Source organism: Patagioenas fasciata, chromosome 1, assembly GCF_037038585.1.
Source record: "Patagioenas fasciata isolate bPatFas1 chromosome 1, bPatFas1.hap1, whole genome shotgun sequence".
In the NCBI taxonomy this organism is placed as follows: domain Eukaryota; kingdom Metazoa; phylum Chordata; class Aves; order Columbiformes; family Columbidae; genus Patagioenas; species Patagioenas fasciata.
In genome coordinates, this window is record NC_092520.1 from 4,763,830 (window position 1) to 4,781,648 (window position 17,819).

Consider the following 17,819-nt stretch of genomic DNA (forward strand, 5'->3'; position numbering starts at 1 on the left):
CATGCTAAATACTTTAGTCAGCAACATCAATAGTTCACAGGAAGATTAAATCATCACTAATTTGCCTGGCGTTCCTAAGGAATATTCAACAAAGAGTGCTTATAATTCTCACATAGCTTGAAGCCAAACTATATCCAAACAGACTAAGCAGGGCAGGGCCACTCAATATGATTCCAAGAGTCTAGAACTGGTTGAGAAAACTTCATATACCAATGTAATTATATCGGAAAAAAATAATCACGAGTCAACAGCAAATCAGATGAAAATGGAACAAGTTAATTTTCGTTTGAATATTAGGGGGAGGAAGATGAGACATCATGAGGGCAGACGAGACAGTAAAAGCTCCAGCAGGATGAAGCTCTTCGCAATCTAAAGCTGGGTTCCTAAATTCAAGATGAGTCGCAGACTGAATTCTGTCTTACAGGCACGCTCTGCAAATACTCTGCCCTTTTATCCTCCCATCCAGGTAAATGATGAGAATAGCCTCACTGGACCTTTTTTTGTTATAGAACAGAGCGCTAAAACTCAACCGATGTCAGCTCAGAGCTGCCAGCTGCTCGGTGGAGTAAAGGACTGAGAACTGCACCACCCGAGTTGGTTGTGAGATACAAAAATCTTAGTTTATTTAACAATGTTGTTAACACTTAATACAAAGACACAAGACAGTTCTGTTTTTCAGGACTTTCCAGACTGTATTTCATCTCCTCTACCACCAAAACTCCGCTCTCGGAGAAATGAACGGGACAGGACTGAACTGAGAAATCAGTTACTTGAGGGGCATTAAATTCAGTTTTGCTTTTAATTCTTGGCTGACCTGATTTCCTTTTAGTCAAGCTTTCTAACATTTTTATTTCCATTCTACTCCACTGATGCAATTCACAGGTACAAAAATAAGGACAATTCTAGGACAATGTAAAACTCTCTTCTACTTACAGCTTTATTCTGAAGTCCTAGAATTCCTACAAAGGCTTCTTTGAAATGACCCCTGATCAGCCCCATTCAAGCGTTAGATGCAAGAGGTTTTTATTGTTGGTTTTGTTTTGTTTTTTTAAATAACCCCATAGTGGTCACAAATGTCAAACCCTGTTTTAAACATCTATAAAAGCATTTATTGACCTAGATGTCTAAGCTTAGGTCATTAAAAGAAAGGTTAACTCCCGATAGTCACTGCAATGCCTTCGGTTTTACAGCTTATTCTGGAAGTGCCACAAGTAGAATCTGAAAGATACAAGACACCAAGTTTATGTCATTGGCATTAAAAAAACAAGCTTATTAATCTTTACTAATCATGAAATAGTTTAGGTTGGAAGGGACCTTCAGAGGTCACCTAGTCCAACCCCTGCCATGAACAGGGACATCTAGTTGAAGATGTAATAACAACGTATAAATCATAGAGTGATTTTGGTTGGAAGAGACCCTTGGGATCATCAAGTCCAACTCTAGCACTAAACCATGTCCCTAAGAACCTCACCTGAACACCTTTTAAACCCCTCCAGGGATGGTGACTCCACCACTGCCCTGGGCAGCCTGTTCCAATGCCTGACAACCCCTCCTGGGAAGAATTTTTTCCCAATATCCAATCTAAACCTCCCCTGGTGCAACTTGAGGCCATTTCCTCTCATCCTATCACTTGCTACTTGGGAGAAGAGACCAACCCCCTCCATGCTCCAACCTCCTTTCAGGCAGTTGTAACAGCAATAAGATCTCCCCTCAGCCTCCTGTTCTCCAAGCTGAACAGCCCCAGCTCCTTCAACTGCTCCTCAAGACTTGTGCTCTAGGCCCCTAACAATCTGTTGTTTGCAGTCACAGAGGACAGCGCTTTACTGCAAACCCACACATTTTCAGAAGTGCTGAGCATCCTTTCCCTTTGGCAGCAAAACTCTGGTCAGCCAAGTACAGCACGCGGTTGTACACCCGTACCCTGGAAGACCCCGCCGCACACAGACACATCAGTTGCTTCGGAACAATCGCTGCAACCTCGTGACGCGACAGACAAAACGCCGCTTATTACAGCGGGAATGTCCCACGTCAACTGTCGGCAAGTCTTCCAGGCGCTTAGGCAGGCAACTGTCACATCTCGTTAGGGTAACGAGCAGCGACGTGCAACACGAACGTCCCACAAGGGCATCGCTTTAGAGGCAGGGCGGCGCGTTGCTCTCTAAAGGATCACCAACAAGATGTTCCTGTAGATTGTTTTTGCAGTTCAGAAGGTTAAAAGGGCCGAGCTGTTCCACACAGCACTGAGAAGATCACAGTGTGCTATTGTCAGAGTGCAGAACCGACCCACACGCACGCTCAAACTTGTTAGCGGGGTGATCAGCACAGACCTCCAAGAACTGTTCCTGTAGCTTCGTGCCTGCAATTTATTGCTGCCATATATCCTGGGTATACATCTATTTCTGTTTTGCTACAAGATCACTCAACACCACCTCCACCAGCACTTTCGGGCTTCTCAGAAATCTGCTGCCAGCCAATAACTCTCCTTAATCCCGCTCATGTTTAAAACAGGACAATAAGCTTTCGAATTTCGATTTTCAACAGCACTATTTATCTTTTTTTACTAAACCATGGACCAAAATGATCTTGGAGATGTGAGTCATCAGAGCCAAGTTTTCCATTCACACTTGATCTACAGCTGAAGAGTTTTCCTTCATTTTAGATCTGTCCATTATTAAAGAACTGTCCAGTGGCAACACAACCAGTATCTTGACTTCTCTTTATTTTTGCAAAGTCCCTCTCAGGGTAGGAAGAACAACTGAAGAAAATGTTGAGCTCTTACACCAAACGAGAAATACTAATTCAGACCCAGTGGCAGGGCTTGAGATCAGAAAGTGAACACAGGGCTGCTCACAGATTTTCAGAGCTGCAGGACTATTAACAAAGAAAAAACAAGGAATGCAGGAGGAAAACGGATGCGCATCAACCATCCACAACAGCCTTTCTGGGGGACCGCAGCCTCTTGCTCAGTGACACTGTAATCCCTAACCAACTACTTCTGACCCATTTCCATTGATTTTTTAAATCTGTCGCCTTCCTATTTGTGGCCTTTTCCTCCTCTGCCCCTGTTCCTTTCTCTCTTCCCCAAGCTTTAGGGGTGGATCACAACCCCGCTGTGCTTGTGCATCTCCATAAAGTCCCAGAATAATCTGGTTTTCCTCTCCCACCCAGCACCACTGAGGAAACGCTGCCACATCTTGCAATGCCACCGGCCGAAGAAAAGCAGTACAGGTTGTGGAAGGCAAGAGGGCACAACCACCTAAGCAGAGTGTTTGTCTCTACATTGGGTCCTTCTGACAACAATCCCATCCAGATTGCTCGCTAACTTTACCAGGAACTGTTCCTGCTCTGCTTACAGCGAAAGAAGAGCTGGACTTGCAGCACTGTGAAGTGTTCCTCCCCCTTGAAAGGCCTGGGAAATCTTGCAGTGATAAAATAAGGGATACCGAGGACAGTAACTTCCCAGCAATGGCTCCAGTGTTCATGTATCTAAGAGCCTCTGTGATCACGCTGTTTTTAAATCTACTAAAGAGCTGACCTGTCTTCCAGAAAGGCACAACGATAGAGGTTACCCACGCAGCAATCATTAAACATCTTTCCGTACTTGTGATAACCACAGCTGCCTTTTCCTTCTCTAAACCACCATCATCCTGCTATCACAAGATACATCCCATAGGAGATCTCGGATCGTTTGCCTTACACAAATTACAAAGTTGGAAGGCTCTGCAGGACTGAAAAGCCTTGGTGTGGGAAGACAGAAGAACTTACAGAATTATACATCTGCCTCAGTGATCGACCTCTGCGTCTTCAAACTGCCCCGCGACTACTGGTGCTGTGTCCACCTCCATCCCATCTGAAAAACAACAGTGACGTGACTCGCAAGCAGATGATGGAATCACAGGAAAGAGAGCGAGTGCCCTCTGTTGATAAGACACGGCCAGAGCAGAAAACTCCTCTGCTAAACTTCTGAAGGAAACCACTGTGCTCACAAGCGTGTGGGTTTGTTCCAGCTCTACCAGTCCATTGCTTAAAGACGTCACCGCTTCCTACAACCTCGTCTCACCCTCTCTTATTAAGACTTAAATACTCAATTTAAACCGTGTCATTTTTTAAATGAAGTTTCGGTGTAACAAATGGCATGATTCCATTTAATAGCTTTAATTACCCTCCAACAGAAAGAGGTTGGATCCTGTTCCGAAACTGCTCTCAGCCATCATCAGGTTGAAAAAGAAACCAAACAGAACAATTGCTCTGTGTTCCAATATCAAAAAAATAACAGAATCCTGAAACCAAGCACCCCTGGGGATATTAATAATAGTAGCAAACCAAGAAGCCATACCTAACAAATAAGATTAATAAGGCAAATAAAATGGATAAAGATGGCTTTGAGAAACATGACAGTTGTTGCTGTCCAGTTTATTTCAAAATGTTGGGGTTCAGAAACCTGATGAAATTTTCAAATGACGGGCATTGCTAAAACATGAGAATGTCACCTAAGCTTTATTCTGGTGAATAGTCCAGGTGAGCTGATAGCTCAAATTCACAACAACTGCACTGTTTTTCATCCTTCAAAACTATCAGGTTGTAAAAAACCACTGCAATTTGTATCAAAAAAAGATGCAGTGCTACTAAACTACTCCCCTGTTCTTCTCCAGATAATGTATTTATAATTTCAAAATAATCTAATTCCTCCAGTGAAAACAGCATGTAGAAAAGGCAAAATTTGAGAGATTAGGGTTTTTTTTCCCCAACAAAAAGAAACCTTAAAGCCACGTTTGAACAATCAGTTAATGAAGAGACAGCGTCCCTCAGAAAAGCACATTTATTTGTTGTTTTAGATCTATTCCAGTGTATTTCAATGATTCTGAATTCACACTGAACAATTAGTGAGAATTATTAACTCACAATTTAGGGTATTTAAAAAAGAACAGTGTTACCTGTTTAGAGTGGAAATTGCTTCCAGTGTAGACTGACAAGCAGAAATTTAATCCTAAATCAACTTCACCCTATTATTATGCCAGGAAACCCTGGCCAGACTGGAAAAATCACTGCTTTCATGTATTTTAGCATAAGAAACACACTTCTTACCTTCGTACTCCCTGATTGAGTCTTCTGTTCTCACCCCAGCCATGTTGTACTGACTGCTGACAGACTGGGCCAACATCCCTTCCAACCTCTCCAGCGTGGCCTGACCTTCTGCCGTTAAATGCAACAATCCTTCCTCGTAAGTGCAAAACGTTGGGATGTCACCTTGTTCTAGCTCTGCAAAAATCATAGCTTATGCTTATCAGCAGCCTGGATCAAGTCATGGCGAAGGAAGAATGCAGTTAAACAAATTATTCTTAAATTAAATGAGATTAAAAGGCTTCTTATATCAGTTACAGAATATACACTGGGAATGGGAAAGTCTGATTTTTGTGTCGTGGGGCTTTTTGCTGAATTTCAGTGATTTCACAGAATGGCTGGGGTTGGAAGGGACCTCTGGAGATCATCCAGTCCAACCCACCTGCTAAATCTGCGACAGATTTTTCTGCAGATTTCTGAGTTTTTATACTCTGTGCTAATAAACAAGGAACTTAATAGACTAAACCATTCTCATGGTAGATACCGCAGGAGAAGTTCCAGGTATCCAAGTGGTGGTAGGTATTTCAAAAGAAATATCAATTACGAACCGTGGGCCTCAACATCGTACTCGTCCCCTTCGTAGTCATTGTCTGAATCTTCGTCATCGGGGTCCGGGTGCAGAGCTTGGCATTCGCACATCGCCGCAAACATGGCTTCCACTGCCGGAACACAAACCAACACAAACCTTAATCGTTCCTCCAACAACGCCCCAAGAGACAAGAAATCTCAGACGAGTGATCAGAGAGACAGAGAATATTCTTTGCCAGAGACACCACTAAGTTTGTATTTGAAAGTATCACCCCAGCAGCCATGCTAGGAACAAATCATAGAATCATTTTAGTTGGGAAACACCCTCAAGATCATCAAGTCCAACTGTTAACCCAACACTGTCACTAACCCATGTCCCTGAGAACATCATCTACATGTCTGTTCAACCCCTCCAGGGATGGTGACTCCACCACTGCCCTGGGCAGCCTGTTCCAATGCCCAACAACCCTTTCCATGAAGAAATTTTTCCTAATATTCAATCTAAACCTCCGCAGCGCAACCTGAGGCCGTTTCCTCTCGTCTTCAAGTTTCCTAGATCCAACCTGATGCTTTAACCTCTTAACAGCACTTTTCCATTGTTTCTTTGACAATAAAGGCTTATCTCCAGATGATTCAGTCTGTGGCTGCCTCACTACAGGATTCCTTGTAGCTTCTAATAAGTTAGATTCTTAAAACTTGGATCCAATTGTAAGTTCTGCGCTGAACGGGATCCAACTGCTTTCCAGTGGTAGTGTCTGGACATCAGCATGTTCCTCATTAAATTATCACTGACTCAAATATCACTGATGTTTCCCATACAAGTTTTCTGCATGCATATATAGATAAAATTATCAATGTCATGTATGGATACTTAGAAGTCTCTATAATAAAGCATTGGAATTTTCCTTCAGAAGCAGCTGCTTGAAATATTAAAGTTTCAAGCAAGATAAAACAATTTGCTTCATTCTTCTCAGCTGACAGAAATCAATTAGAAAAGGACACTATGGGATCACGTCACTATATCCCAGTGTTTTCCACATATAGGCAGGACTTTAAGCTAAAATGTGATTTCCCTCTTCACTTACAGGCTGATTTGTCGCTAGGTACAAATCTGAATTCTGCAATCGGTTCAGCATCATCATCACTGTCTTCCTCCTCCTCTCCTTCTGCCAAGGGAGCCTCTTTTGTCTCCGCTTCTTTAGGAAATTGGAAGATTTAAGAGAAACATGTTTACGTTGTCCAAAAAAAAAGTCACATTTGTTAATTCTTTTAGGAACAGACGTAATCAAGTCAGAAACCTGGACAAGAGAGGCACAAACCAACCCACTCTCATCCACATTATGGATGTATGAGGTACATACAGCACCTCGACAGCACTTGAAACCACGTGAAAATGTCTCTATCTATAAATCATAAGACTTTGGTTTTCTGTAATGCTCACATGATGTATCCACGTACATCAGGAAAACTGCCTGGGTGTTATTAAAAACAACCATGCTTAAAAAAAACCCCCACAATTAACACTCATCATAATTTACTTGCACAATGCTATACATGTATTTTTTTAAAATACATGAATTTTATGTATCCTTTAACAGTCATTAAATCAATGAGCATCCAGAGTAGCCTCTCAGAGGACGGTGACCTTCCAGAAGATCTCTACTTGATTTCTCCCCCTTTCCCAGCCGGCCCACATGACAGCAGAGCTAGAAACTGCACCCAGAGCCAACAAAACTGCAGGCAAACCCACCTTCCCAACTCCTATGCACTACGTATGGGAATAAACAAGCAACAATGTGATATTTTACTTTCCATAAATACAAAAAAAAAAACCACAAAGAAGGTGGCTCCAGTTCATCTCTGAGTGGCTGGGGATGCAGAATTATTTTCTACGGGGGAAAAAAAAAAAATACAGTTAAGGTTATTCCACCAAGAGTGGTTTTCATCACATACAAAACTGGCACCACTCAGAATATGAAGAAGGAGAGAGTCGTGGTCAATGGGGCAGAGTCCAGTTGAGGCCTGGATCCAGTGCAGAGCCTCAGGGGGCAATGCTGGGGCTGGGATTATTCAATAGATTCATCAATCACTTGGACGAGGGAATAGAGTGACTGTCAGCAAGTTTGCTGGTGACACCAAGCTGGGAGGAGTGGCTGACACACCAGAGGCTGTGCTGCCATCAGAGACCTGGACAGGCTGGAGAGTTGGGTGGGGAGAAATGGAATGAAATAGAACAAGGGCAAGTGTAGAGTCTTGGATCTGGGCAGGAACAACCCCAGGTTACAGTAGAAGTTGGGGAATGACCTATTAGAGAGCAGTGTAGGGGAAAGGGACCTGGGGGTCCTGGGGACAGCAGGATGAGCATGAGCCAGCACTGGGCCCTTGTGGCCAGGAAGGCCAATGGTACCTGGGGTGGATTAGAAAGGGGTGGTCAGTAGGTCAGAGAGGTTCTCCTGCCCCTCTGCTCTGCCCTGGGGAGACCACACCTGGAATATTGTGTCCAGTTGTGGCCCCTCAGTTCCAGAAGGACAGGGAACTGCTGGAGAGAGTCCAGTGCAGGGCAACAAAGATGCTGAAGGGAGTGGAGCATCGCCCGTGTGAGGAAAGGCTGAGGGAGCTGGGGCTCTGGAGCTTGGAGAAGAGGAGACTGAGGGGTGACCTCATTCATGTTTACAGATATATAAGGGGTGAGTGTCAGGAGGATGGAGCCAGGCTCTTCTCAGTGACTACCAGTGAGAGGACAAGGGGTAATGGGTTCAAACTGGAACACAAGAGTTTCCACTGAAATTTGAGAAGAAACTTCTTCTCAGTGAGGGTGGCAGAGCCTGGCCCAGGCTGCCCAGGGAGGTTGTGGAGTCTCCTTCTCTGCAGACATTCAAACCCGCCTGGACACCTTCCTGTGGAACCTCAGCTGGGTGTTCCTGCTCCATGGGGGGATTGCACTGGATGAGCTTTCCAGGTCCCTTCCATTCCCTTACATTCTGTGATTCTGAGCCAAGAAGCTGCCAGGCAGCTGCCCCAAAAAATTAAGCATCCAAAAAAGCCACACGGTCCTTTTCCAAGTGCCACCCGCAGGCGCAGCATTACTGTCGAGTCCAGCGCTTTGGTTTCATGAAGTCAACTGCCAAGTGCCTTTTTCTAAAAAAGGGGCGAGGAAAAGGCACACACAGCGTGCAAGATAAACTTCCAGAGGAAGAACAGAATGTACCCTGCCTGACTGAGAAATGAAGAAAGTGGAGAGGTTTGGGTTTAACACTATTTGGCAGTTAAAACTGCAGGCCAGGGATAGACCTGAAAACTAAACAAACCTTCTGCTAGTGGTAGAAAATTCACTGTAACTAGAGCTCATCTATTCAAAAAAACAAGCAAAAAACCACTAAACAAACCCGAAAAACAAAAAATCACCATCAAAAAAGAAAACAAAATAAACCCCCAAAACCCGTCTATTAAGGATTTATAGATAAGAATTATCACAGAGTATCTGTATTTTCAAACATCATTATCAGACTGAAGTAAAAGCTGGAAATGTCTTCAGACAAGGCTCAGTTTACTTCAAAATAAACACAGTTAAAGGAAAATGAGGGAGAAGAACCAAGAGGTTTACACACATGTTCTCTTATTATTTGTAGTGATAAACTGTCAGACAATATTAGTAACATAAGAGAAGGAAATAAAGAAGAGTATTAATAGCATAAAATCGCCTCTCCCTCTTCAGAATCTTGTCAGTACTTTCAGTATACAGACTAATTAAAGAAAAATTAAATGTCAGATTTAAACTTCCAACTACAACGACCAAAAACATGGAAGAATTGCATACACTGAAACAGAAAGCTTGTTTTCTCGAGGTCAAAGCACGAACAGCCAAATGTTGGTTTTGTGGTGGATCTACAAAGATCCATTAAGCTGGTAACATGAGCTATTGCCTTTTTTAACAGTCTTGTGGAGAAACTGAATGAAAGCTTGCAGGGTAACGTGAAACAGCAGGAATTCATAAAGCCTGGATAAGGTAGCAACATTAACATAAATTCAATAAAGCAACGACGATACTCAAGCTGGAATCACAGGGAGACTGCAGAGGAACGGAATTGTTTAAAATGAGTATGAGAGAAAAGAACCGATTTTCAGCAGCTCCAGCTGTAAATAGTCACATGCTGAGAGTAGAATTGTACAGAGGTGACTGTAAACAAGGGCAAAGTTATAGTTCTAAAATAACCACCCTTCAGGAAAACCGAAGTGAAAATATATTACTTGAATGAAGCACATCATTTTTAAAAAGAAAATTTAGTCCTTTTGAAGAAGAAATCACAGCGCTCGGGACTGCGTGGGAACACGAAGCAACGCTCCGGGCCTACCTTCGAATTTGGCGTTCACCATGACGTACAAGTGCTCCCATGGGTAGGCGGTCAGGTCCCTGGAGACAGCGTGTAAACTTATGGTGGGATAATCCAAGGAGAAGCCAACTCCGGAGTTTTCCAGCCAAGACAGGCGACTAATGAGGGGTTAAAAAAAAAAACACACCGGTTAGAAACAGAGGAATCCAAGGTATCTGACTCACACCTGCAGAAACACAAACCAACTCAAAAAGCGAGTAATTCGGGATAAGGTGCTTACCCACTCTCCGGTAATATGCAGTCCCAGACCTAACCTAACTAGTCGTTGCAATGACATTAATTGATGGTTGAGGTAAAATAAACCTTTTCTTAAGGAACATGAAGCTGAGCAACCTAAACACATCTCAGCTTTATCTACATTTGCACTAAAACCCGAGTTTCTATCCATGTCTGTTCATTTTCTCCTTCCTGCGGATATCTGTCATCCCAAAGATAATTACAGTGGTTCCAGAGTGTGATTCGTCACTCAAACTATTAAATGGTCTTGGATTTTTCAAGATAAAGAGAATGCTATGAAATGAAAAATCACTACCATGATTTCTGGGGGATTATATATCTGATGTGGGTACAGTAAAGCCTGTATGTAGAAAAACCACCAGTTCTGTGATCAGCAGGGCTAAAAAAGCCCAACTCTGGCACTAACCTATGTCCCTAAGAACCTCATCTACACGTCTGTTCAACCCCTCCAGGGATGGTGACTCCACCACTGCTCTGGGCAGCCTGTTCCAGTGCCTGACAACCCCTTCAATGAAGAAATTTTTCCTAAGATCCAACCTCAACCTCCCCTGACACAACTTGAGGACATCCTCTCTTGTTCTGTTGCTTGTTACCTGGAAGAAGAGACCAACACCCTCCATGTTCCAGCCTCCTTTCAGGCAGTTCAGAGATCAGAAGGTCTCCCCTCAGCTCCTGTTGTCCAGCTGAACCCCCCAGGTCCCTCAGCAGCTCCCATCACACTTGTGCTCCAGACCCTTCCCCAGCTCCCTTCCCTTCTCTCAACTCGCTCCAGCACCTCAAGGCCTTTCTTGGCATGAGAGGCCAAAACTACCCCCAGGATTCAAGGTTTGGCCTCAGCAGTGCCCAGCACAGGGACGGTCACTGCCCTGGTCCTACTGGCCATGCTACTTCTGATACAAACCAGGATGCTGGTGGCCTTTTTGGCCACCTGGGCACACACTGGGTCATGTTCAGCTGCTGTTGACCAACGCCCCCAACATGGTTCCCTCCCTCTCACAACTTACATGCTATAACATCTGCTTCCCCCCATTTTCATTCTCATGCCTAACCACAGGAAGACACAGCACAGGTTGTCACCACTGAGCTGCTTCCTCCTTCCTATCAAAAAGATCAACGTCTTTCTAGCAGACAAGAAATCAAACCCAAGCTCCTCTTGGGTGTCCGTGATCGGTGATTTCATGCAGTGAACAGGAATACCGAAGGGCAGAGAGATCTCACCCCCACACAAAACCCAGAGTTCACAAGTTTTTGCGGAGGGACAAAGCAAAGAAAAAGGTCACAGAAGATCCTCGCTGTGGGAAATGAGGCTGAGACCAAGAGCTGGTGAAGTGGGAGCGAGGAATTTGTTTCCCAGTCTCAACCGGCCAGCTCTCAATGTTTACAGCTCTTGATGTAGAGTCAGTTCATGGATCCAAAGCCGCATTGTCTGCCCAGCTCTCCCACAGCACGACACTCAGGCAAACGCTGTCATTTTCTATTCATCACCAGCAAGTGACCCTGGTAAAAGCTCTGTGACACACTCAGAACGCGTTGGGAGGAAGCTGGCAGACACAAAAATGTACCGAAAGCAAGTTAAAAGGCAATTTAACATCATGTTTCGAAAGCAGATGCTGTGTGAACAGAAGCCTTTGTATCTGTAACCAAACAACTAAACAAAACAGTAACTGAAATTCCAAAGAGATTGCTTTCCTAGAGGAACACAACAACACTAACAAGTTGAGGTGGAGCAAAACACCCTCAAATGAGATCACCCATTTTATAAACACATCCGAATTTAAATGTTTTAAAATACAATTCACTCCTCAGTGCATGTTTTAGATTACACTTTTGCTCTAACAACACTCTTCTGCTGCAGAAATAGATTATATTTAGAGTGTTTTTCCATAGTTAAAAAAAAATTGCATTGCCTTAATCAATGAGCTGTCTTCTTGAACTAAACAACGCGGGGAGGATTTAAAGGAAACTATAATGAGCTCAGATAACAGATTCCCAAATAGCTCGACTGCTGCCTTGTGAGAATATGCAGTGTCCCCATGACTAACACGACATGAAAGACTGGCCATGAGCTGGTAATGTGCATTTGCAGCCCAGAAATCCACCCGTGTCCCGGGCTGCATCCCCAGCAGTGTGAGCAGCAGGTGGAGGGAGGGGATTCTGCCCCTCTGCTCCGCTCTGGTGAGACCCCCTGCAGTGCTGGTCCAGCTCTGGGTCCTCAGCACAGGACACACATGGACCTGCTGGAGAGGGGCCAGAGGAGCCACAGGAATGATGCGAGGCTGGAACAGCTCTGCTGGGAGCACAGGCTGAGAGAGTTGGGGTGTTCAGCTGGAGAAGAGAAGCTCCAGGGAGACCTTAGTGCAGCCTTTCCAGACTACAAAGTGGCCTGTAGGAAGGATGGGGACAGACTTTTTAGCAGGGCCTGTTAGGATAGGGCAAGGGGTGATGGTTTTAAACTAAAGGGGAGATTCAGGCCAGACATGAGGAAGTTGTTTTCTATAATGCTGGTGATTAAACCCTGTCAGAGGTTGGCCAGAGAGGTGGTGGATGAACCATCCCTGGAGACATCCCAGGCCAGGCTGGACGGGGCTCTGAGCAACCTGAGCTGCTGAAGATGTCCCTGCTCATGGCAGGGGTGGCACTGGGTGAGCTTTGAAGGTGCCTTCCAACTCAAACTATTCTATGATTTTATGATTTCACAGAACCATAGTAGTACCATGTTTTTAACATGCCAGCTGAGCTGCACTCCCTTGCTCTGCTCTTGCCTTCTTTAAAACTCCATTTACAGTGGGAACAGCAGGGCTCACTCCTCACTGCCCTCCTTGGGGGCCTCCCACACACAACCACTCCCCTTATCCGAGTCCTCCACAACCCCTTTTGGGCACGTCCCCTCAGAGAAGACCCTCACAGCGACCTCAGAGAACAGAGCAACTCAGGGTGGGCGCCACAGGGAGAGAAATCCTTGAGAGAGGGGCCCCACAGGGAGAGAAATCCTTGAGAGAGAGGCCCCACACATGTCACCTTCTCTCTTAGGTCCCCACCCACCCCCAGGGAATCCCCCCCAATAAATTACACTTGGGGGTGTTGACCAACACCCATCTGAACATGAGCCAGCATGTGCCCAGGTGGCCAAGAGGCCACCAGCATCCTGGCTGGGACCAGCACTGGTGTGGCCAGCAGGCCCAGGGCAGTGACCGTCCCTGTGCTGGGCACTGGGGAGGCCAAACCTCGAATCCTGGGGGCAGTTTTAGGCCCCTCACACCAAGAAAGGCCTTGAGGTGCTGGAGCAAGTTGAGAGAAGGGAACGGAGCTGGGGAAGGGGCTGGAGCACAAGTGTGATGGGAGCGGCTGAGGGACCTGGGGGGTTCAGCTGGAGAACAGGAGCTGAAGGGAGACCTTCTGATCTCTGAACTGCCTGAAAGGAGCTTGGAGCCAGGGGTGGTCGGGCTCTGCTCCCAAGGAACAAGCGACTGGACCAGGGGAAACAGCCTCAAGTTGCGCTAGGAGAAGTTTAAATTGGATTTTGGGAACAATTTATTACAGGAAAGGGATATTGGGCATTGGAACAGGCTGCGCAGGGCAGTGGTGGAGTCACCATTCCCTGGAAGGGTTTAAAAGACACGTAGATGAGGTTCTCAGGGACAGGCACAATGTTGGGTTAACGGGTGGACTCGATGATCTTGTGGGTCTTTTCCAACCAAAATGATCCTGTGATTCTATGATTCTATAAGGTCGGCCCCCTCGGGAGAAGCCCCGCATTCCTCTCACTAACGGTATCCCCGGTCCCGCCGGGTCAGGCTCCCGCAGCCCCTCAGCGCAGCCCCCGCACCTCAAGGCCTACGGGGTTCCCCAGAACCACCACCCCCCGCGCTCCGGTTCCGCTTTCCCTCACCTCTCAGCGATGTAAAGCGTGCCGGCGCCCAGACTGCGCCCCGCCAGCACCGCCTCCGTGTCAGGCTGCTGGTGTCGAACGCCTTCGGCCGGCGGCGGGAACCGCTTGAGAAAACTCATGGCGCCGCCGCCGCCTCCCTCCTCCACCATCGCCGCCTCCTCCGCGGCCGCCGGAAGCGGAACCGCCCCGGCCACTAACGGAAGCAGAGCTCCCCGCGGTGCCCAGCCTCTCTAGGCACATCTCCATGGTGCGGGCGGGTGGCGCCGCCATGTTGGAGCCGTTCCCGCCCTCACGGCCGCCGTCGTCCGGCAGGGGAGGGAATGGTGTTTGACCCCAAAAGGTCCGTGTGCCTGAGGGGGAGGACGGGTGTATCTCCAGAGCGATGCCGTCTGTGCTCCGGCAGTTTTTTGAGTAAAATTTTCACGATCTGCAAAAGACGAGGAGCGCTGAGGTGATCCCTGACAGTATAAGCGTAATTTGGCTTGTAAATCTCTTGTTGGACAGGTGAGAAAGGAAAGAAACAAACACAGCAGCTTTTCAGTGGCCATTGCCAGATCACAGAATGCTGTAGAGATGGGGTCTACAAAGTGGTTTTAAAAATATTAACTCAGATCTACAAGCACTTCTCAGTTGTACATGTATAAAGTGAAATCATGTTGCCTATTAAGGCAACATAGGGGATCCAAAAGGGAGATCTTCAACGGTATCTGAGAGGTGTAGATGCATTTGTGCTTCTGTGTGGAGAAAACTGCCATGAACCATCATCCCTCGCTTGTTTGGCGTGTGGCATCTCCACAAAGACACCGGTTTTCAGGACCCCGGTGGATGTACACAGACAATCTGAACATTGCGTGTCTGTAACACGGCTGTATAACCACAGACTGGTTGGGTTGGAGGGACCTCTGGAGATCACCCAGTGCAATCCCCCCATGGAGCAGGAACACCCAGCTGAGGTTCCACAGGAAGGTGTCCAGGCGGGTTTGAATGTCTGCAGAGAAGGAGACTCCACAACCTCCCTGGGCAGTCTTGTTAGTAACAGAAATCAATTGTACAAGATGTTCCCTTCTGGAACAGGTGCAAAAACTGATTCATCCTTTGCATATCGTGTTTTACCTAATAAGGGATTTGAGTATACTCTTATCTTATCAACCTAGCATTTATCTTAGCCCAAATATGCCTAGAATGAGAAGAAGTATATACAGTATCTCTGGAAATTGAACAAGTCAGCAGTTATGCAATTATAGAGTAGTGCGCATGTGCAGTAGCCAAAGATGAAAAGGACAGAAGCGATGAAGACTACTTACTTCATCCTGAAGACTCCCTGAAAGATCACCAGAGGACACTGCGCATGATCAAAGTAATTCCAAGGTGTTGCGATCGATGTTGCAATAAATGTTGAGTAACTATTACATATCCTAATGATCCTAATGAATATATGAATATCTATGTGAATGGACTGTATAAATACTATGCAACTTAAACTGACCGCTGAAGCCAGCTTTGGGTGCGAACCCCTGGTTTCCCAGCGCTGAAATAAAGCACCGCATATAACTGCACTCGTGGTTATGTGTTCTGGTTGCAAACAGCCTGGTCCAGGCTCTGGCACCTCACAGTAAAGAAGTTTCTCCTCATATTCAGATGGAACCTCCTGTGTTTCAGTCTGTGCCTGTTGTTCCTCACCCTGTCCTTTTCACCACTTTTACACGGATGGCCAGCAGCCAGTTCCTGATGGACACACCTGGAGTGGAAAAAGAGTCACAAGTACCTGAATTGCTTAAAGGGGATCCAGCTGATGTCCCTCAACAGTGAGTGATTAAGTTGAATTAAGCCACTGCAACAGAGCAATACAGAGTTCATTTCTCCTCCTACACACAAATGTGAGTCTCTTGTGTCACATACCAAAAGAAGACTGGAAAAAAGATGCTTTATGCCCAGGCTGGGAAGTTTGTTTTGAGGCTGAGGCTTTAGGAAGGAGAAATCTGCATTTTCCTCATTATAATATCCCAATACATTTTAAAGTACAGAGTGTTACATCTAACAGAAGTTGAGTGGGTAAGCAGACAATTCCTACAAGTTTACAAACAAAAGAGTACTTAACATGACACGGAAGCTCTTTTCCTCAGCTTTAAAAAGTGAATCGAGATTCGCCCCCACAACACCACCTGAACATCGGACACCCAAGAGTGATTTAGTCAACCCAGGCTGTGTTTGGAGGCAACGGGGAGCAGCAGGTACCTTTGCAGGGTGAGGAATCATTTTAGGACAGAAGGGGGGACTCGCTGCTCAACGGGGACCGTTTCTCCGCTGCCTGCTGTGAGGTGGCCGCTTTAGACTTAAACACCCAGAGTCCATCAAAAATGCAAACATAAAATTTCGGCGTTGCATTTGGAGCAAGGGGATGGATTTTACAGCAATTTCTCACCACAAGAACACGCTTGACTATAAACACAGATACATTCAAAGAAATAAAAAGATTGACAGGCGTCAGGGATTCACACAGAAATTGTCCTTTTCTTTGGTTCACTTGTCTCCCCCCAATTTTTCCTGTTAAAAGTCCAGAAGCATCACTGATGTCCATTGCCACAGAAGCGTGTCAGAACATATTCACTGCTTCTCCTCAGGCTCCCATCTGGTGGTTTTTCAGCCTAAATAAATCAACCGAGCTTGTGTCTCATTACTATCACATAGAAAACAGCTGGAACAACCTGTCCAGATACGGTGCTGGCTGCAAGTGTGACCCTCACAAACAAATTCTGGTAACAACCAGGCAGATTTTCTGCCTCGCTGTAAGAATTTACCACTAATTGAGCGATTATACAACTCCAACAGCAAACGAAATGGATGTTGTAGCACAAGGTAAACACCAAACCCTGTTCCAGCTTCTGGTTTCTGCCGAGTGGCTGCAACATCGCTGTGAGATTTGATATAAAAATTACATAGATGATGGAATATAATGTAGAAGATCCTCACGACTGCAAAAATAGACCCATCGGGTCTTAGGCACCGTCAGCCAGAGCTGAAGCTCTGTCAGTTGAGCTTCCGTAACAAAATCAACATAAACCACGAGTTCTCCATTCCCATGGCAGGCGGTGGCACCGTCACGGGCTGGAACTGTGAACAGCAGCCGTTACTCTGCTTGTTTTAAAATGAAAAAGAAGTCGCTCCTGTACGTGCACGTGTGGCGACCGTTAAAAAGCAGCTGTTTCTTCAATACACAGTCTACTTTGTACATGGAGTTATTTCAATGTTTTATTATGACAATTTACATGTCATATTTATATGAAAGAAATGACAGTAGATATTATAACCAAAAAAAAACATTATGAAAGAAAAGTTACACAATTGGGCCTCCAAGCTATAAAATGGCTTCAGGCCCAGCTTATACACAAAGAGTTCTGACCAGACTGTAGTGAGAGACAACGCTGAACAATTCATTAACAAAAATATTGGCACCAGCCTTGACATTTTTTTGTTTTACTTCATTTACAAGGAATACAGTATTTAAACAGTTGTGTACTGCGAATCTAAAAACATCAGCTGTTAATAAACTGCAGTTAACCCTTTGAGCACTGAGGCCACCATGACTTCCATTTAAAAAGAAGTTGTAACGCGTCGTGTTTCACATGCACGTGATATTAGTCGCTGGGGGGAGA

General features: G+C 45.5%; 1 protein-coding gene across 2 annotated transcripts; it reads right to left on the reverse strand.

Annotated features, from left to right (window-relative positions):
• Positions 1 to 594: 594 nt before the first annotated feature.
• On the reverse strand, positions 595 to 14,347 carry CLNS1A (chloride nucleotide-sensitive channel 1A). Of its 2 annotated transcripts, none has more exons than XM_065833399.2 (7): positions 14,167 to 14,347; positions 10,002 to 10,138; positions 6,735 to 6,842; positions 5,670 to 5,780; positions 5,086 to 5,259; positions 3,766 to 3,850; positions 595 to 1,218 (listed from the first exon to the last, which is right to left on the reverse strand). In XM_065833399.2, the coding sequence occupies exons 1-6, from the start codon at positions 14,313 to 14,315 to the stop codon at positions 3,783 to 3,785; spliced, it is 747 nt and encodes a 248-aa protein (XP_065689471.1). In that variant the 5' UTR covers positions 14,316 to 14,347; the 3' UTR covers positions 595 to 1,218; positions 3,766 to 3,782. The 2 variants fall into 2 exon arrangements, with proteins under 2 accessions (XP_065689471.1, XP_065689462.1); XM_065833390.2 differs by having other exon boundaries at positions 6,735 to 6,845.
• Between the last annotated feature and the right edge of the window lie 3,472 nt (positions 14,348 to 17,819).